At 46.7% G+C, this 20,397-nt stretch overlaps 1 protein-coding gene across 1 annotated transcript in view; it reads right to left on the bottom strand.

Moving 5' to 3' along the window:
• The window catches only part of EMC2 (ER membrane protein complex subunit 2), a 175,181-nt gene that overhangs the window by 137,389 nt on the left and 17,395 nt on the right, over positions 1 to 20,397 (bottom strand). The window contains exon 2 of the mRNA XM_086966116.1: positions 12,852 to 12,965. Within this exon, the coding sequence (XP_086822242.1) occupies positions 12,852 to 12,965 (114 nt within the window). The remainder of the gene's footprint in view (positions 1 to 12,851; positions 12,966 to 20,397) is intronic.

The raw sequence follows: 20,397 nt of genomic DNA, 5'->3' as shown, positions 1-20,397 counted from the left end.
ACATCCAATAAGGCAGCAGCATAGTGGCTCAGCTCCGGGGTAGTTTTTATACGCCTCCAGTATAAGAGGGGGCGAAGTCTAATCATGTCCGCAATCCTTTTCCTCCCCAGATCATAAAGGAGAGGAGTGGAGGGGGTACTCTGTGGGACCCCGATTAAGCCTCGCAGGAATTTATTTTCTGCCACTGTTAAAGCATTCAAATTGGTGAAACCCCAAAGTTCTGACCCATAAAGGCATGCACCCAGCACTTTCATGCCGTAGATCTCCAGTGTTGGCTGTATTGGTTTTGTAAATGAAGTTTTATACTTCTTGGCTATTGCCCCTGCCAACTGATTGTATTTTAACATTACAAAGTCCATGTGAGATCTCCAATTCATGCTAGCATTCAGAGAGATGCCTAGATAGGTAAAGGCATCAACTTCTTCCAAGAAAGCCCCGTTGTGAACCATTTTCCCCTTGTATTTCTTGGAGGGATTCAGATTCATAAATTTTGTCTTTGATGTGTTTATTTCTAGGCCCCGGGTCCGACAGAATTCTCCAAAAGCGTTTAATGTCTTTTGCAGACCGCTAGGGGTCCGCGAGACCAGCAGAGTGTCGTCCGCGAACATAAGTACTGGAACTCGCTTCCCATCTAGTAATGGAGCGTCCGTCGGAGCTTGCTTCAGAAAATCCACAATGCCGTTTATGTAGAGTGAGAATAGCGTGGGGGCCAGGACACAGCCCGGTCTTACTCCTCTCTCCACAGGGAAGGTTTCCGTGACCTCTCCCTGTGCTCCCCACCTAATCCGGGCATAGTTGTTCTCGTGGAGTCTTACAAGCAAAGTTAATAATTCCGGGCTTATTCCTAAATCCCTTAAAAACATCCCAAAGTTTTTGACGGGGAACTAAATCAAATGCGGCCTTTAGGTCGACAAAAACAGCGAACAGGGGACCATTTAACAGGGTGACGTTCTTCCAATATAAAGTTAAAAAGTGGAACACTTGATCAACAGAGCTGGTTAAAGGGCGGAATCCGGCTTGATAAGGCGAAAGAATGTCCTTGTCAACTATCCAGGCTTGCAACTTGTTTTGAACCAGCCTACCCATCAATTTTTGGGCACAGTCGATGAGGCTGATTGGCCTGTAGTTGCTTGCTAGAGCCTTATCTCCTTTTTTGTAAATTGGAATTATTTCTGCTCCTTTCCACGTTGTGGGAATCTTTGCCCCCTGTGCAATAGCATTCCCAAGCCATACGAAATATTTGCACCAGCTATCTCTGTCTAGTAAGAAAACGTCAGCCGGTATGCCATCAATGCCTGGTGCCCTGCCTCTGGTCACTCCATCCATTGCCTCATGTACATCTTTTAGTGTGAATGGTCCATTGGCAAAGAAAACCCTATCTGGAGGAGGGACTACCTGGGGGCCTATATTGTCAGCGTATTGGGGTTTAAAGAAGTCAACCCAGGACTCCTTCTGGACATGGTTTTTTGGGCATTCCGCTACACCCCCTGAACCCCATTTTAGTATGGCCCAAAATTCTTTTTGGTGTTTGTCAGCACATGCCTTCTTCAGATCTAACCAGAGATTCTCGTCCCATTGCTTTTTTGCCTTTGCCTGGGTTTTTCTATATTCATCCCTGGCTTTCAAAACTCCCGTTTTAGTTCTAAGAGCATTACTAAGGTTATGCCTTGCTACTCTACATGATTGGTCGTACCAACCCTTTTTTATAGGTTGTCCATTACCCTTCTTCTTCTTGCCCGCTTTCAAGAATAACTTCTGGAGGTTAGCGAAAAACTTTGGCTGTGACTCTTCAATTATCATTTTAAAATTTTCATTGTTCATTAAAACCTGCAGTCTGGCAACTTCATCAGTAACTAGCCCCTCAAGGACCTGCCTATCCTCTGCATTGGCTACTAAGGTTGCCCATCTAACATGACAAGCGTTGTTTGATGAAACAACATCTGAGGTCATAAGGTTCCTAGCTAAATTTTCTGTCATTATTTTTTGTTCTAGGTTAAATGTTAAAGACAGAGGGTTGTGATCACTCTCCAGCCTGGATATGACCTGCATGTCGATCACTTTGTTCCAGACTCTAACATCTATCAGAATATAATCAATTCTACTACTTGATCTTAGGTTATCAAAGGTATGCCTACCCTGATCATCAGAAGGAGTACGGCCATTTACTGCCCTCAATCCTCTGGATAGGCATAAGCTTTTCACCTGTATAGCTACTTGTGACCATCTTTTAACCACTGGAATGTCTAACTGAGGAATTCCCCATTTGGTGTCATCTTCGTAGGTCAGATCATTGTCCTCACAACCCAGGGGTTCGAATGTTGTATTTAGGTCTCCACCTACTAAGATGTTGTACTGGGTAGATAACTTCTCTAGGTCCGCATCTAGATCTACTACTATATCTGAGGGTATACCCCCTAGAGTCCCTCTAGCATAGATATTGTATATTGCCAGCTTGCAACCATCGTTACAAGTAAGCAGGATAGAAAGTAGGTCACTATTGGAAATAAGGTTCTGCTTAGTGGTACATTGCAGAGCTTGCCGTATCCAAATGATTAAACCCCCTGAAGGGCGTCCCTTTGCATTCTTCTTCGCGGGCACATGAAAGTTTAAGAATCCCAGGCGAAATACTGGTGACACTGACCATGTCTCTTGTAACAGTACAATGTCATAAGAATCTATAAAGTCACACCATTCCGGGGTCTCAATTTTATGTTGGATACCTGCAATATTCCAAGAGATAATCTTGATGGGACTTCCTCTTTCCATACTCCTCCTATTTAAGGGAGTAGTCAGGTTAGGGGAAGGCTCACCAGGTGGGGACCATACTTCAACCAATTTAGTACCTGAATGGGTAGCTGATGAGCTGTTCTCCACTGGTTTAGTGGTACAGCCTCTAGGGTCGGGTATCCTACGGTCTATTGCTTCTATCATAGTAGGACTAGGGTTCCCATACTGGACCTCTATAATCTTTGGTTGCCCTACACTCATCTGGTTATCCAGTCAATCACATTGGCTCAATCCTGATATGGCAGAGAACCTATTTTCTAACGTAATTCCCCAGTTACTTTTGTTTGGCGGGTATTTGGCTTTTCTTATAACGGGGTTCCATTTAGTTTTTAACAACGTTGGATTTATGGCATTCCCCTTTTTTGTATAAAAGAAATCCAGCGTTAGTGGCACTATTTCTGTAGATCTTCGCTGTGGGGGGTATATATTAGCTAGTATATTTGGTAGGACTTCGGGATCTGAGAGGTGCAACACCACGCAATCCCCCCTGAACTTTTTAATGCCACCCCCGATCCATTCGACCCTTCTAGCTTTTACTACTTCCTGTGCCAGCTGGTCCCTGCCTCCTGGTTTAAAAGCCATATTCTTTGATAACCAATGGAGTGATTTGTTTATCAAAGAAGGGATATTCTCCTCTTGTCCTGGTTCTAATTGAGGAACGTTTGCTAGAACCAGTATTAGTGGGGAAGCTTCCACTATTAGTTCTACAGGACCCCTGTCCAAATTCTCTAACTCGTTGGTATTTCTGGTAACAGGCCCTGTTGGATCCTCAACCCTCGGAACTGGATTTATAGTTCCCATCCCTTCTCCCCCTTGACCAGATTGGTGCATGATGTTTTGGGAAGTGCTTGCGGCACTATCTGGGCAGATTATGGTTTTAGTATTTTTAGGGACAACCATTGCCAAGTTTGTTTGGACAGACCTAGGTGTTTCTGTTATAGTTTTTTGCAGGAGCGATCCCAGTCTAGTAACCTCTGCTGTGAGCGAGTCAATTTTACTCAAGAGTGGTTTAGTAATCGTTTTAATTTTATTGTCTATGGCATTCAGTAGCTTTTTGAATTGATCTTCGTCTAGATGGATTCCACCTCCCCCATTATTCCCAATGTCGTCACCATTTTTATCCTCTGAGGAGGCCTCAGGACACTTTTTACCTGATCTAAGTCCGCCCCTTTTTGGTATGTTTTTACCCTTGTTCTTCGTTACTCTAGGGGCTGGCACCGGTGTGGGGGCTTCCTCCTCTAGGGTGTTACTTTCAACGTCGATAGTACACTCAGGAACTGGTTCATTAATCTCAACTAGTAATTGGGTCAGTGAGTTAGTATCAGGAATTTGAAAGACCTCATTACTAATGTCAAGAACTGAAACTGGTGGAGGTGTGTTATCAATGAGCATGTCCGGTGAATAGCTAAGACCCAAAGAAGACCTCCTATCCTGGTTGATTTTGGCAACTTTCTGTACCATATAGTTTTCTATTGTATTAATTGGAGCAGAAGATGCTTTGACTTTAGACATATTAGTATCAGCAAAGGTGGTCCTTAGGATGACAAACAATGTGAAGATCCAGACGAATACAGGAGTAAAAGGGTGACAGCACTTACTTAGATAGAAATGGACAGCGTTCTTGGCCCTGCTCCTGCCTCTTCGTGCCGATGAGGGCCGTAGAGGGCCCGCCCTTTGCCCGGGCTTCGCTCCGGGCGTCCCGCTCGCGTCCCGCGAAGCGGGTAGCTGCGGCGCTTAAGTGCGCCTCCTGGCGCCCTCGCGTCGTCAGAACGCGCGCCGCCGCGTAGGCTGCCGGGAATTGTAGTCCCGGAGCGGCGGCGCGTGGAGTCAGCTGGACTTAGACTCTTGGCGGTGGCGGCGTGCTGCAGGGCTTCCTCGTTGCCTCACAATGACTCCTGGCGGTGGCGGCGACTTCCAGGTAGGTGCTCGCTTGTCTCCCCCGCTCCGCCGGTAGCTGCGGCGCTTAAGTGCGCCTCCTGGCGCCCTCGCGTCGTCAGAACGCGCGCCGCCGCGTAGGCTGCCGGGAATTGTAGTCCCGGAGCGGCGGCGCGTGGAGTCAGCTGGACTTAGACTCTTGGCGGTGGCGGCGTGCTGCAGGGCTTCCTCGTTGCCTCACAATGACTCCTGGCGGTGGCGACGACTTCCAGGTAGGTGCTCGCTTGTCTCCCCCGCTCCGCCGGTAGCTGCGGCGCTTAAGTGCGCCTCCTGGCGCCCTCGCGTCGTCAGAACGCGCGCCGCCGCGTAGGCTGCCGGGAATTGTAGTCCCGGAGCGGCGGCGCGTGGAGTCAGCTGGACTTAGACTCTTGGCGGTGGCGGCGTGCTGCAGGGCTTCCTCGTTGCCTCACAATGACTCCTGGCGGTGGCGGCGACTTCCAGGTAGGTGCTCGCTTGTCAAGACTTTACATATCATTTAAGCAAGATGATTTGCCATTATCGGTCTGTGACAGGCACATAAGAATCGACCTTTAGGTTTTCATTGGGCCTCCTAGCTGCTGAGGGCCTTTGAATGTCCACTGCTTGTTATTTTATTTTTTTTTGTTTGCTTTTAAAAATCGGAGATGGTGTTTCAACACATGCATGTTAAAGGTGTCCACCCGTATTTGAAAAGAAGAAAAATATTACAAAAAAGCTTTCAATAAAAATGTGTAAACACGTTTGTATTGTGGATAAACACCACAAATACATATTTACTTTACAGCTTTGACAAGTTGTTCATTTCCCGAAACAGGTAGCACTGGAAATCATATTTGTCAAACTGGCTTAAGGACAATTTCTTTAATTTGAGCATGCCAAAAGTACACCATCAAATTCTCTTTAGTTGATCTAGTGTACAATGCAATCCAGTTTCCTTGACTCTCAATATCGAACAAGCTCGAAAATGAAATTCATGGGCATGCCATCACTTTCATAGTCAGAAGTCAAGTACGACAATAAAAGGTGCTGAAAAAACAAAGGTGTAATCAGTCACTGCTTAACGGTTATGCGCAAAATTTGACTATTTAACCTGTTGGTCTAGAGGGAATCAAATTACCCATTCAAATACCGAACCAATAAAGAATACTGAATAAAAATACCCCCATCTGGGGTTTTTGCATTAAATTGGGAACCGAGTCTCAGAAACTGCCCATGTGCGGTCCTGGTTGGAAGAAGTCTTGTAGTTTAATGTATAAAATAGGTTGAAGACTTGGGTTAAGGAGGCTTCATGTCTAGAAACTTCAATATAAGCTGGTTGAGGTTGGTCCACAATAGAACTGATTAGAAAATATTTTTTGATTGAGTAAGGGTGCACATAGACATTAATGAGTAGAGGTTTTGCAGATAGAGGTAGATTTTTTTACCCTGATGGAAAAAGCCAATACATTTCAGGAAACCGTGTCAGCTTTTTTCAAGGACACGTCTACTGAAGCGGCAAAGGGTATCGTAAAACCACCCGCTGAGCGGACCCTTTTAAAAAGCTCATAAGATGTACCGTAGTGAGGCAATTAAGGCATCTCTTGCACTCACGGTTCATGTGAGCAAATTAACTACTTTAAAGAGAGGTATGCTGCTGTGTCCTGATCGTTTGCTAAATGCTAGCACTCAGCAAAATTGCAAGAGCAAATTCTGACGAAACCTAGGGTCAAGGTTTGTGAGTGATTGTAAGCACACAGTGAGTGGGTCTTGTCAATGCTCTGCTGAAAGTGCCTGCCACCCACCGCCACTTTAGCTCCTGTGGAGGATCTCCATAAGAACATGGCAGAGTTGATCCTTCCTTGGAAAGGACCAAAACTATTCTCTTGTTTTTGGATGCCTTCAGAATGTATGGTGTGCAATAGAAAACGCCCTGAGTGTTCTGCTTCTCGCTCATTGTATTACTAAGAGAAGGAAAACACAGGAATATATGAGTACTGTTAACAGTAATACCTCAAACTAGAAATGTGTGTTTCCCAGCGAATGCTGCCTCAGCAAATTCTATCAAACCCTAGACTGCTGTCGTTCTCTCCGCAAGGCAGTCAGTTAACACAGAGTAGTAGCTCACATTCACCAATGCTGTACTATCTGAATGGCCTTGTGAGGGGACTGAACTGATTAAGCACAGGATATTTTCTTGCTTAAAGCGGTCAAATGGTCCTCTCTAGACTTGCTGGGGGTGAAAAGGAGTGTAGTGCCCAAAATGAGGCATTAAAGAGCCTCTATTGCCATGTTGGGGTGCGCAGGCAGGTTGCACTCCACTTTTACTCCTGTGGACTTCAAGATGCATTTTGCTGTGTATAGAACTCACTCCCCTTTTCGTTAGCAAATAGGACGATGTAAGGGAGAGGTCATAACTGTCAGAGCTGCCAAATTTGCAGTTTGGAGCCAAATTCGAGTTTCCGCATAGGCTCAACATTGTGTGAGTCTAGGCAAATCAATTAATCTACCCATGTCTACCAAAAATGAATGTGTCCTTGTGTGATGTAATTGGCGCTCATGTAAAATGCAGAAATACCTTTGGGTCGAGGTCACACTATATAAAACAGCAACAAAAAAAAGAAAGACCTTTGGCATGAACTTGCTGGCTCGGGGATTCGTTACCAAATACAATTGGGGGGATAAGATGAAAACGAGAGGGGGAAAAAAACTAGTGGGGATCAAAATAATGCTGGGGGGTAGGAGAGAAGACTTCAGTGGAACACAAATATTGCGAGTGTCATGGTTAAGACAAAATAATGCTGGAGCATTGACTTAGCTAAAGAGGTAGCTCCTGGATAATTATTCTTAACGAAATTATCTCTCCCGCCAGAATAACTAGTGCCAAAATATTTGAATTCACTGATTTGTGACCAAAAGCATGTGCCATAATTTCCCTTATATCGAAGTGCCTTACATCGGAGACTGTGTTTCTTGGCACCTTGAATATTTGTCCCCTCATTCCAGCTCGCCAGTTCCTGTTTTTTGCTGAGCCAGCAACGTGAGTGCTCCTTTTTAGGTCGAGGACTCCGTCGCACTGCGTAAACAGTGGGGGCGGAGCTCCAAAGATGGCATGTTTTTTAGTAAGGGGGCTTGAATCCGACCCCCTTCTCCATTGGCTGGCTTCCTAAACGGAGGCCAGCCATTGGAGGAGAGAGGCGTCACTCGGTTCAAGCTCCGTCTTTTTCGGATTCGGGGCGTTTTTTTAAGCTTCTTTCTATTTACTTTCTCTCCTCTTCCCATTGACTGGAATTTTACCTTCCATCCAATGGGAAGAGGAGAGAACGAAAACCACGCCCCCGAATCTGAAAAAGACGCAGGTTTCTCCGAGGCATTTCAGCCTCGCCTCGGAGAAACATGGTGGTGTTGGATCCTGTGTCCCAGAACAAAAGCATGTTTCTTCTGTGTTCCTGAGCTGCATGTAACCATCAGCAGGTAACTTCTGCTCTTTGTCCTCGTGTTGTTGCGCCCAGTATTCCCCCCGCCGTACTTCTGCTTTTTCTGGAGCTGCTCGGCTCCGCTCGCATCCCCCCTTCCCTCTGCCCGCAGCCCTCCTCCGTCCCGCTCTCGGCGAACCCCCGCCCCCCCCACCTTCCCCCGCCGTATGCTTTCCCTGTGCTGACATGGGGAGCGGGAGCGGGAGGGGTTAGGAGGAGGAGCGGAAGACTTGATAACTCCCGGTTGCAGACAGACTCTCGGTGCCCGCCACGACATGCCTCTGTGGACTGGCACCACCAAGCGAAGCATTCTTCCCTCAAGTTACATGCTTGCGCTAAGCTCTGGGGAGAGGGGCGAGGGCCAGGAGCACGTGACCACAGGCGAACAGCCGTCAGCAGTCCGAAGGAGGCATGCCTTAGTGCCCTGCTGGGGAGTCTTCATTGCCATCCAGATACCCACCAGGGCCCCCAAAATCCTAAAGATGTCTCTGATATAAATGTGGGGAATCACTGCTAGCGCACCCACAACCTTTAGGGGTCGTCTCGTAGGCGGGGCCACGTCTGACCCAAATCCGAACATGATGACATATCTGTTAATTTCACTTTGTGCGCTGCGCTCTGACCAGAGAGCTCCACAGTGCTCGCACCACTTCTAAGCGCTCCCAGTGCGACAAACGAGAGGATCAAAGCTGTGAGAAATAAAAAGACTCGCCCCGGATCACACAGTTTGCTGTCAGACTAACCAGGAGCAGTTCTCGGGTTCCTGGGTTCACAGTGAGGAGAGGGCAACGAAGGACAGGCAGGCAGTGATAAGGGACCGGGGCAGGCAGTCAGAAGGGACCGGGGCAGGCAGTCAGAAGGGACCGGGGCAGGCAGTCAGAAGGGACAGAGGCATGCGGTGAGTAGGGACGGAGGCAGGCTGGGCTGAGGCAGGGAATCAGCACGCAGGGTTCATGTGTGCAGGGAAGCTGCACCGCTGGCAGGCAGATAGTGCAGGCAGTAGTGTGAGGATGCAGACAGGCATGTATCAAGGCACCAGGGCTAGGATGGAGGCGCGGGTGGGCGCAGAGATGGAAGCTGGGAGGCTTGCACCGATGTAGCAGGCAGGAATCCGTGTCAGGATACAGAGAAGAAGCAGCATGCAAGGAGGCAGGAGTGCAGGGAGGCATGGATGCAGGAAAAGATGCATGCAGCTAGGAGTGCAGAGAGGCATGGATGCAGGAAAAGATGCATGCAGCTAGGAGTGCGCGGAGGCATGTATGCAGGAAAAGATGCATGCAGCTAGGAGTGCAGTTTGGCATAGTTGCAGGAAAAGATGCATGCAGCTAGGAAGGCAGGGGGGCATGGATGCAGGAAAAGATACATGCAGCTAGTAGGCAGGGGGCATGGATGCATGAAAAGATGCATGCAGCTAGAAGGCAGGGGTCATGGATGCAGGAAAAGATGCATGCAGTTGCCAATAATGCCCTCTCCGCATCTTCCTGGGGTCTGAGGTGGCGGCGACAGCTGCCCACGCAGCTCCGACATGACAATGACATCAGCGCTGTGCCGGCCCCTCCCGGGCTCCCAGACGTGCCCCTCCCATGTCTCTCCCAACACTCTTGCTGCCTTTACCAATGTTTCAGCAGTCACCTTTGTTTGGGAACATTTTTGGATTTTGATTCTTCCGGTGTGGGCCTCCCACGTTCTATTTTATCTGTGGTATAAGTTTATGTTCCTTTGTCCTGACTTGTGACCTATGTTTTTTACCCTTTAGGCTCCGATCTTTGAATTTTACTTTGAACTTGTGCTTCTAACCAACCAATGCCATTTGCTTTCTGTTATTTGGTTGTGATTTGTGACAGGCGCCTGCGTTGTCGCGACCGCTGTGTGTGTGTGTGTGTGTGTGGCTCTGTGTGTGTGTGTGTGGGGGGGCTCTGTGTGTGTGTGTGGGGAGGCTCTGTGTGTGTGTGGGGGGGCTCTGTGTGTGTGTGGGGGGGGCTTTGTGTGTGTGTGTGGGGCTATCTGTGTGTGTGGGGGGGCTCTGTGTGTGTGTAAGGCTCTGTGTGTGTGGGGCTCGCTGTGTGTGTGTGGGGGGCTCTGTGTGTGTGTGTGTGGGGGGGGGGCTCTGTGTGTGTGTGTGTGTGGGGCTCTGTGTGTGTGTGGGGGGCTATGTGTGTGGGGGGCTGTGTGTGTGGGGGGGCTGTGTGTGTGTGTGTGTGGGGGGGCTCTGTGTGCGTGGAGCTGTGTGTGTGGGGCTCTGTGTGTGTGGGGGGGCTCTGTGTGTGTGTGAGGGGGGCTCTGTGTGTGTGGGGGGGCTCTGTGTGTGTGGGGGGGCTCTGTGTGTGTGTGGGGGCTCTGTGTGTGTGTGGCCTGCTGTGTGTGTGGGGGCTCTATGTGTGTGTGTGGGGGGGGCTCTGTGTGTGTGTGGGGGGGGCTCTCTGTGTGTGTGTGTGGAGCTCTGTGTGTGTGTGTGTGTGGGGCGCTCTGTGTGTGTGTGGCTGTGTGTGTGGCTCTATGTGTGGCTCTGTGTGTGTGTGTGTGTGGTTCTGTGTTTGTGTGGGGCTCTGTGTGTGTGGCTCGCTGTGTGTGTGGCTTGCTGTTTGTGTGTGTGTGGCTCGCTGTGTGTGTGTGTGTGGCTCGCTGTGTGTGTGTGTGTGGCTCGCTGTGTGTGTGGGGGCGCGCTGTGTGTGTGGGGGCGAGCTATGTGTGTGTGTGTGGCTCTGTGTGTGTGGGGGCTGTGTGTGTGTGGGGGGCTCTGTGTGTGTGTGTGTGTGTGTGTGGCTCTCTACTACTCTCTTATGTTTTTAAAAAAATTAGAAAAAATGTCATGAGCAATGCCAATAGCTCTACCTTTAATAATGAAAAAGACCATTGCATTGTAAATGCTTGTCTCCTTGCTCTTCGCTTCCCTGTGCCTACTCGCCCAACTTCCCTCTCATGAGAGTTCTAGTACGCGTGCTCTGGCTGGTTGATTTCAAGCTTGCCATTGCATTTTAAGCCCTGAGACGTATGCTGGAAGAGGAGAGAAGCTGCCAGGAAGTAAGAGACGTTACCAGTAAAAAGCAATGAAGTCGGAATGAGGTGGACGCCAATCAATGGTAAGTATCGGAAAGTAATGGGTGGGCTCTAAACCAGTTTTTACATTTTGTTTTTTACTATTCGCACTGTATAAGCAAAACCTAAATAAATACTTAGAATGGGGGGAGGGGCAGCCGCAAAGGTGCTAAAGAGGTTCATCTACAACTATTTCCTACATTGGAACAGCATTGTGGTGACCTGATGGATATGAGATGTTGTTCCAAATCCTGGGTGCAGGTGAAGGTGTGCTGAGAATCTCCAGAGATGGGGAGGATGTCTGCAAGGTTTGTGGAAGTGCTGGTTTTGATGCCTTTGTAAACAATACAGGTACCTATGAAGATAGTGTGAGCCAGCAAGGGGAGTCAAGGTATTTCCATCCCGATGGGGGCAACGTGATTTCTTCAGGTCCTGAATGCTGCTAAGGGTTGCTAATGTGGAGTCTGGGAGGCCAAGGAGCAGAGAGTTATCACCATACAAATGCAAATGTAGGAGGGCTTAGACAGTAGTTTTAATGCTGCTTTCTGTAAGAAGGAGAGAGCTGATATCAGGCTGTTTTTGGGCTTTGTGTTACACGAGGGTGAGGTTGGTGTCCAGGTTGAATCCTACTGACTTTGCATTTAGTGAAGGTTGTGGTTTAAAGCCATCAAAGATCATGTAATTGAGCCACGTTTGTGATGTTTCTTGTTTACTTATCTTGGGAAATGACAGGAATTTTGCCTTGGTTGGTTGGAGATGCTGGACATTCAGGTCTGGATGATGTGCAAGCAGTGTCTTAAGCTTTAGGTGCCTAAAGCACAGGAAACGTACAAGTATGAGAGATATATTATCTGGATATTGGTAAATTTGATGTAAGTAGAGCACAAGGGTTGCCATAGTAATGTTTACATGAGAGCGGGCAGTACGGTACCCTGTTGATTAATGAAGGATAACAGATTTTTTTACATATTGAAGACGAGTGTTTTTATTCTGTGGCACAGGCATGTCAGCAATATTAGTTCTCTCGGAAAAGTGGATCCATTTTGAGGCAGAAACTATCTCCTCGTGTTCCAAATGATGCTGCCTGACATTCCTGCCTGCTGTGATCAGCACCGATGGGCACGGAGTGCCTCAATGAGCACACAAACTACAGTATTTAGTCTGCAGTTGCAGGGACTCTAAAAAAGAAAAGAGCCAAATACAACAGAAAAGGATGGCCAATAGCATAGAACCAGAATCAAATTCTTAAGTGGGTATATTGTTAATTCTTAACAGAAACTCATATGTATGTCTACAATTCAGAGCCTAACAAGAAAAATACAGGAGACCTCCAATTCCTAATATACATCCTCGGGGCCAGAATACTGTTTAACAAAAATGTCAAACCCTTCCGTAGGAGAAAACATACAAGAGCATAATGCTACTTGCATTAACTGCAGCTTCTAGAATGAAAACAAAAAAAACTTAGTCCATTCTTGAAATATTTGTAAGAATGTAATCAAAATGGTAGACACTACTCGGAAGAAAATTACAGAAAACTGGGAACAATAATACTTAAGCAGTTTTGGGAGTCTGATACTTTGGATATGTCCCATATTATAGAATGCCTGTTACATTAAACAAAAATGTGAAGAAAACTTCTTAGCTGATATTTGCTCATACCATCATCTCCAAGTTTGGATGCATATTCACTTATTAATTCTTCACCAACATCAACTATTTGTTCGCTGTTTCGACAATTTTCTTCCCTCCATTTTCTCATTTTATCACGCATGTCTGAAAAACAAAATTTCATTTTTATGCATCATATGGAATTTTTCTATGACTTTGCTTACTTCAAATAGCTAATTTTTAGCTATTAAATAATACACAAGTAATTGTTACCACTCAAAGCGACATAGGCAACCAAACAGTGTTTCCGAAAACTCAATTTTGCCAAGTGGTAAGACAGCTCAAAAGCTAAACCACCCACATACAAAGACAACCATGCACAAATACTATTAAAGCCGAAACTATTGGCTTTGACATCCCTAGGTACTCCAAGAGTAAACAGAGCATGCCTGTAATATGACAGGCTGTAACTGGGTTCTCTGACATTGAGAAACATAATCCTCAGTACAACATGCTGTCAATAGCCACAATGTATAAGGAATGGACACTGCCGCCTGTTGCCCAGTTGCAGCCAAGGGGTGCACAGTCCCAGGAAGACCTGAACCGGGAGGCGCCAATGCGAGACCAGGGGAGGAGCAAAACACACCTCCATCAAGCGCCATAAAGCGCGTTGCGGGGTCCCACTCCTTGGAACGCTGCTTCTGCCAAGAGACTCTCAGTCCTAGGGAGACCCGTGCCTGGATGCGACAACACAAGTCTAGGGGGAGGAGCCAAACATACCTCCATCAAGCGCTATGAAGTGTGTTGCAGGCTCCCACTCCTAGGGTCACTGCTGCCTGTTGCCCTGCTTCTGTTAAGGGACTCATAGTCCAAGGGAGACCTGCGCCTGGAGGTGCCATCGCAAGGCCAGGTGGAAGAGCCAAACATACCTCCATCAAGCGCTATAAAACGCATTGCGGGCCGCGCCGGTCAATGCCCGGAGGAGGCTGGGCTGGGCAACCAACCTTGGTTCAGAAAAATCCAGACATTAAAAAACAATGCAGCCAGACTCATCCTGGACCTCCCCAAATGAACCCTTAGTGCCCTCTACCTGAGACACCTCCACTGACTCCTCATCCAGAACAGATGACAGGTCAAGATCCCTGTGCATGCCTACAAAGCCCTCCACAACCTAGCGCCTGCCTACATCAACCTGAATTTTCACCAACCCTCTAGACATCTGCACTCCTTTTCACCCGCCCTCACAAACACACCACCCTGCATCCTTTGCAGCCACAGCGGTGGGCGCTCCTCTTCCTACATTGCTGCCAAGACCTAGAACGACCTTCCCCTCTCACTCCATTGAACCTCCTCACTTCAGAAAGATACTCAAGACCTGTCTCTTTGACGGAGCCCAGATACCCCTTGGGGTGACAGTGTTGCGCTTTACAAATGCTGTTTGGTTGATTGATTGATTTACAAGGAGACTATTGGGGTCTTGCTTAGACAACTAGCCAAAGAAATTGTTGATGTCATTGATTGTAAAATGTCTGTATTTGACTACATGGGACAAACTGAGGCCAAATTAACTATCATGGACTGTAGAAAGGATGGTTTCAGGGATCAAGGAATGGGAGGGGTGGAAGTGTTAATATTGTGCGCAGAAGCCCCTTAGTTCTGCTCCCCCAGTTCTGCTCAAAACTAGCAGGCAGTGCGAACCTTGCCTGAGGAGAGGGGGCAGTTTCAGTCACATTTGTCCAGTAAGGCTTCCCAGTCTTCCCGGCTTCTCTCCCACTGGGCTTAAGGGAAGTTGCACCACTGAAAACACCAGCACAGAACACCAGCACAGAACACATCAGCGCCGCGATCCGCTCAGCAGAAGACTCCCCAACCCAGTCGAGGTAGCAGGGTTATCACATGACAGTTCCTCTAGTTCAAGAACGCAATGGAGGAAAAACTGGGACCCACTTTCTAAAGAAGAATATAAAAAATCAATGAACATCTATAAACTAGCCCGAAAGTCAGCTCAGGCCTCCTTCTATGAGGAAAAAATTAAATCTGCCTCTAATTCGTCCCGCGAGACCTATAAAATTTTCAAAAACTTATTAAAAATTCCAAATCCCTCCCCAACCCAGTTACCCTCTGTTGCTAGATGCAATCAAATAGCATCTTATTTTCAGAACAAAATAACTACCATTCTACAAACCCTCCCCCCCAAATCTGACAAAATCCCAGCTGAAACCTTGACTCGTTCATTAAATGGTCCTATCCTCGACAGCTTCCATCAGATGACCAAGGAAGAATTCCTTAAAACTCTCTCAGGGATGAAAAGTGGCTCTCCAAACGATCCTGCCCCCATTCATATCCTCAAACAAGTGGGACCCACTATCTCACACCAGGCCACCGATCTCATCAACGCCTCCCTCAGCCAAGGAGTGGTCCCCCATAGCTGGAAACATGCAGTAGTAAAAGCCATACAGAAAAAAACAGGTCTCGACCCACTTGATCTCTCCAATCTTCGCCCTATCTCCCTACTACCAGGGATAAGTAAGATCACGGAGAAGGTTGTTAATCAACAACTATCGGCTTTCCTAGAAGCCAACAACCTTCTTCGCCCTTCTCAAACTGGGTTCCGTCCTGGGCAGGGGACCGAGACCGCCCTTCTTCAAGTGATGGAGGAAGCCAGATGCATCTTGGATTCAGGGGGAACGGTGCTACTGATCCTCCTGGATCTAAGCGCTGCATTTGATACGGTGGACCATGAGATCCTGATACAGCGACTGTCCAACTTAGGAATAAGAAACACCGCACTTCGCTGGCTCACTTCCTTCCTTAAAAACAGAACCTTTCAGGTCTGTGAAGGTACTGAGCGATCCGATTTTTTCCCCCTCCAGTGTGGGGTCCCCCAGGGCTCTTCATTGAGCCCTACACTATTTAACACCTACATGGCCCCCCTGGATGAAGTGGTCTCCCCATTTGGGATAAAAACGATCACATACGCTGATGACACCCAAATGGTGGTCTCTTTTTCGCTAGAGAGTGCTCAAATCAATAACCTTCATGACTGCCTTGAAGGGATCTATCAGTGGATGTGTGATTCAAGACTGAAACTGAACGGCTCTAAAACCGAGCTCATGCTACTGGGACCACAAACATCACTCCTCCCCAGCGCAATGTGGCCATCTTGCCTAGGGACCCTTCCCCAACCCAAGCCGGAGCTCAAAAGTCTGGGTTTCTGGTTAGAACAGGACCTTTCTCTTAAAACCCAGGCAAAAAAAAACGCAGGTACCTGCGTAGGCCTACTTCGCTCAGCCAGGAAAATTCTCCCCTTGCTCCCTGCCCCCTCTCAAAAGCTCCTAATACAAGGGCTGATATCATCGAGGCTAGATTATGGCAATGCCCTTTTCCTGGCAGCGCCTGAAGCAACCCTGAACATCTTGCAGAGAACTCAAAATGCCGCTGCTAGGCTCCTGACAGGCACCTCCCGCAGAACATCAGCTAAACCTGCATTGAAGACCCTTCACTGGCTCCCAATCCGTGAAAGGGTCAAATTCAAGGCACTATGTATAACGCACAAAGCTCTACAAGATCAGGGTCCCCCGTTGCATAAAACTAGGCTCTTCCCATATAAACCCAACAGATCTCTGCGTTCCTCCCATGGTAACTTGGCCACAGTACATAAAATTAAGAAAGCCCGTACTGGAGGACGTCGTTTCTCAGTTGCAGCAGCAATACTGTGGAACGCCCTACCCATCCATCTTCGAGCAGAAACGAATCACAACAAATTTCGCAAGCTTCTCAAAACCCACCTGTTCCCACAATAATTTGCCTATTCCCTTCCCGTTTTTTGCTTCTCCCCTCAGTGGCTAGTACAATCCCAGCGCTGGGACGCCCCCGGGCAGCCATGCGCTCTAGAAATCCCGTTTTCATTTCATTTCATTTCATTTCTAGATGTTATCTCCCTCTGGCCGCCAGTCCCTACATGGCCGTATTACCGGATGTCCCAATGTGAACCCTAAAGCAAGCAAGTCTACTTTAGAACTAATCAATAAAGCAGAGCACTGGATTATGAGGGGCTCCAAGGCACCTTATTGTCTGAAATACTTATGGCCAGAGGGGTGGGTTCGGTTGGGAAAATGAGTAAGGAGATTGAGGGAGAATGCTATTATTACTTTCAGGAACCCCATGATGGCCAGGCACCCAGGGCCAGCTACCCCCACCAAAGCCCCTTGTTTCTTTTATAGGGACCTGGCCAGAAGGCTGTTGCCCATTCCTCCACAGATACCTCATTTTATCATTCCTGTTCTTAATCGCATGTTGGAAAATGATTGTCTCAACCCCCTTAACTAGCCAAGCCCTAATTCCACTAAGAAGCCTGTGGCTCTTCCCACCACCCTTACCCTGGAACCTATTAATGGCATAAGGGCAAAGAAGGGATCGTGCCATTTAACGAGCTCACCCAAAGTCGTGATGGGCCCGAAGCATGTAGGGACATGCTTTTTTGGAGTGTTGTGGGCCTAGCTACCAAATTGGTCTATGAAGATTGGGAGCTCTATTTGTGCAAGCATTACAATACCCTTTTTCAGGAGACATGGGCCACTAAGGAAATTTTATGGATGATTATTATTTGTACTTGTGACCCGCAGCTTGCATCTTGGTTCAAGTCACCCTGGATTGTACCGTCATACCAAACCCTTCTGAAAGTCTCGTAATTAAAGACTTTTTATATTCTTGGCGAAATGGAATGAGTATCGTGCTAATTAATTTCTATAATGGCTATTTTGACTCAGCCCATATTGCCAACCTTAAATAACTGTCAGATTTTATATCAGGTCTTGAGGAACATTTAGAGTCTTTGCCCAATGGCTTCAATATTATCATAAGGGGTGATTTCAATGTAAAACTAGGGTCCACCAAAGTGCAGAACGCACAGACTGTTTGATAGACTTACTATGGGAGTGACAGTAAATCTAGGAATAATGGGTGGGCCAGGTCCTATACCAACTTTACAAACTGTTTATAATCTCCAGAATGTAACCAAAGTATATGATCCTCTGTGACCAACTAAAGTAACGTGTGAGGGGGGGGGGTGCTCCTTTATGATGGACTACATTTTTGTAAACCAGGAGCTTTGTGCTTTGGGTCAAGAGCATCAAAATTGATGAAAGACCCCCACAGTGACCATAACCCAGTGTCTGTAATTATGTATCCTAAGGAGGCCCGATAATTCTGACCTCACGATCCCTAACAACCATGACGCAAGGGCAGTGCTTGGTTTAGAGAAATGTGGATATGGTCACTCGCCTAGAAAAAATATGCTCTAACCATCTCCTCTTGGTGCTTGCCTGTCACCTGAATGTTTTCACGAAGTGTCTACCCACTTTGCAGAAAATTGCTGTCAGAGAGCACACTGTCCTACAAATCACTTCGTTGTAGGGCACTGTATCTGGGGGATAGACTATTCTTGGGAGAGAATGTTCCTTACGCGTTTCTGCCTAGGTTTTTGTGAATTGGCACCAGAGTTTCCCTTTGGGACAGTATGATGTGCCCAGTATTGTGACATGCCCATGCAATGAAGTTTCACCCCAAAGTTTGCTACATTTCATCTTTTTTTTGTAAATTTTATCAAGATTTTTTGCAAAACTTATTTACTTCCCAAACAGGGCATTCTAACTTCTCTGTCATCCTTGATGTATCTTCAAACTCTGGGTCCCCAACGAACTGAGGTCAAAATATTCTCTTTTATAAGAAAAGCTAACAATAGTAGGAACTCAATGCTGTTTTAATTTGGTTTTATTTTTTTTTAGTATTAGAGTAGCTATCAAGCACAGAGAGCAATGTTTAGACATTACCTATTTTTTTTCCACAGTGAATTGCCATTTTCACATTATCTGGCCATCTGGTCAGGTGTCTTATCATGTGGGGTGACCCCTATTTATATGTGAAATGCTGCTAACATGCTGTAATGCAATGTATTTTATTTGCTGCCTTTTTATGGCTAGATTAATGGTCAAATTAAAGCTTTTAAACTAAACTACACTATTAGAATGGCACTGCAAAGAAGCTTTGTAAGATTTTGAACTTCATAAATGAGGCAGTACTTGTAAAAGCAAGACTCAATTCCTTGTTTCTATAAACGTATTATATTTAAGGACTGCAAAGGCACATACAACCAGCATCACAGAACTTCGACAGACACTGAAGGAGGACGATAATGGCTTATGTAACCATCGCCAGAGAAGACAGATCATAGTGGCTCATACAATGAGAGACATTAAAGAAGTACACAATTGCCGATACAAACGGCATGGGACTACAGTGGCATATACAATCAGCAACACTAAAGGACCCTAACAGTACAGGCATTCAACAGAAGAACCACAATAGCACATAGAATTTTGGAGAGGGCATGCTCACAATTTAAAAAAGCATTGGCATAGCCAATAGGTCTCGCCTTTGGGACCTTATAAGTGTTTGGCCATGTAACTGTTGTTGCACCAAGGATATTGTGCTGCATAACTAAATACTTATATGGTCCCAAAGGCAAGACCTATTGGCTATGGCAATGCTGGTTTTGAGACTGCGGGGTCTCTGGGTCACCCGGAAGCCCGTAGAACCTCACCTGCGGACGAATTCGAGATTATGAGGTGATTTTACACGATCTTGAAACAGTAAAGAGTAAACAGTTCTGATGTTTTCAGGTGGAAAGTGAAAACTCTGTGTTCCCCAAAACGTGTTTGAGACTTTGGGTATGTTTCTGTTATAAGGTTCTCTCTCCTCTCTGTGTTTTGTCGGTGTTATGGGTGCCAAGTTCATCCGCCAGACATGCTTTTCAAGCCCACCTCTCTCTCTTCAGGAACTTGCACATTGTTTCAGCTTTTTTCTTGGTTGTACACCCTCTTGCAAGATTTATGCGGATTGCCCTGGCCAGGGCCACGGTGGAAGCTCATATTTATTCATCCAGAAGTGAAACTCAGTGAGTTAAGCGCTAGCTGATGAGAAATGCGGTTATTTGAAGGTCACGAGTTAAGACTGCCAGTATCCACTTGAGAACCAATTACGGCAGCCTGGAAAAGTGTGCAATGTTTATCGTTCCTGATATATTCCGACACCCCACAGGATCGGAATATATATGGTGCGAAAAATAGCAGCCAGGCACTTCCCAAGAAATGGGGCATAACAACCGGATTTGAGTGCCTATCTCCACAAAATCAGTTTGTCCCTTTTTGGTCTGGCTGGTTTTCCTTGCCGAAATTTATTCGGTTGGGGTGCGACGCGAATTGTACAACTTTTATTTGCGAAAAATGCGGAAAAAGGGTTACCACCAGGGTCGGACTAGGACAAAAAATAGTCCCGGGCACCAAATTAAAAACAGCCCCCATTAGCTATTTGAAGCGCTTACAAACGGTACGAGATATATATAAACCAATCTTCACCTGCTGGTTGATGACAGGAATGTTGTACTTCTTTGTTGTCTGGCCACTGTTGAGACTTCATTTCTGTTACGCATTAAATGGTGGTGGTTAGTGTAGTTTTTCGCATTTTCATCATCTGCCCCTTTATAGATGTAATGTTATCAAGCGTATTCTTTTTCTCGGAGTGCGAACTGTTCACTTGT

The sequence above is a fragment of the Lissotriton vulgaris genome, chromosome 4_1 (genome assembly GCF_964263255.1).
Source record: "Lissotriton vulgaris chromosome 4_1, aLisVul1.2, whole genome shotgun sequence".
In the NCBI taxonomy this organism is placed as follows: domain Eukaryota; kingdom Metazoa; phylum Chordata; class Amphibia; order Caudata; family Salamandridae; genus Lissotriton; species Lissotriton vulgaris.
The sequence above is the reverse complement of the archived record's forward strand: the minus strand, read 5'-3'. Positions and strand labels throughout refer to the sequence as shown.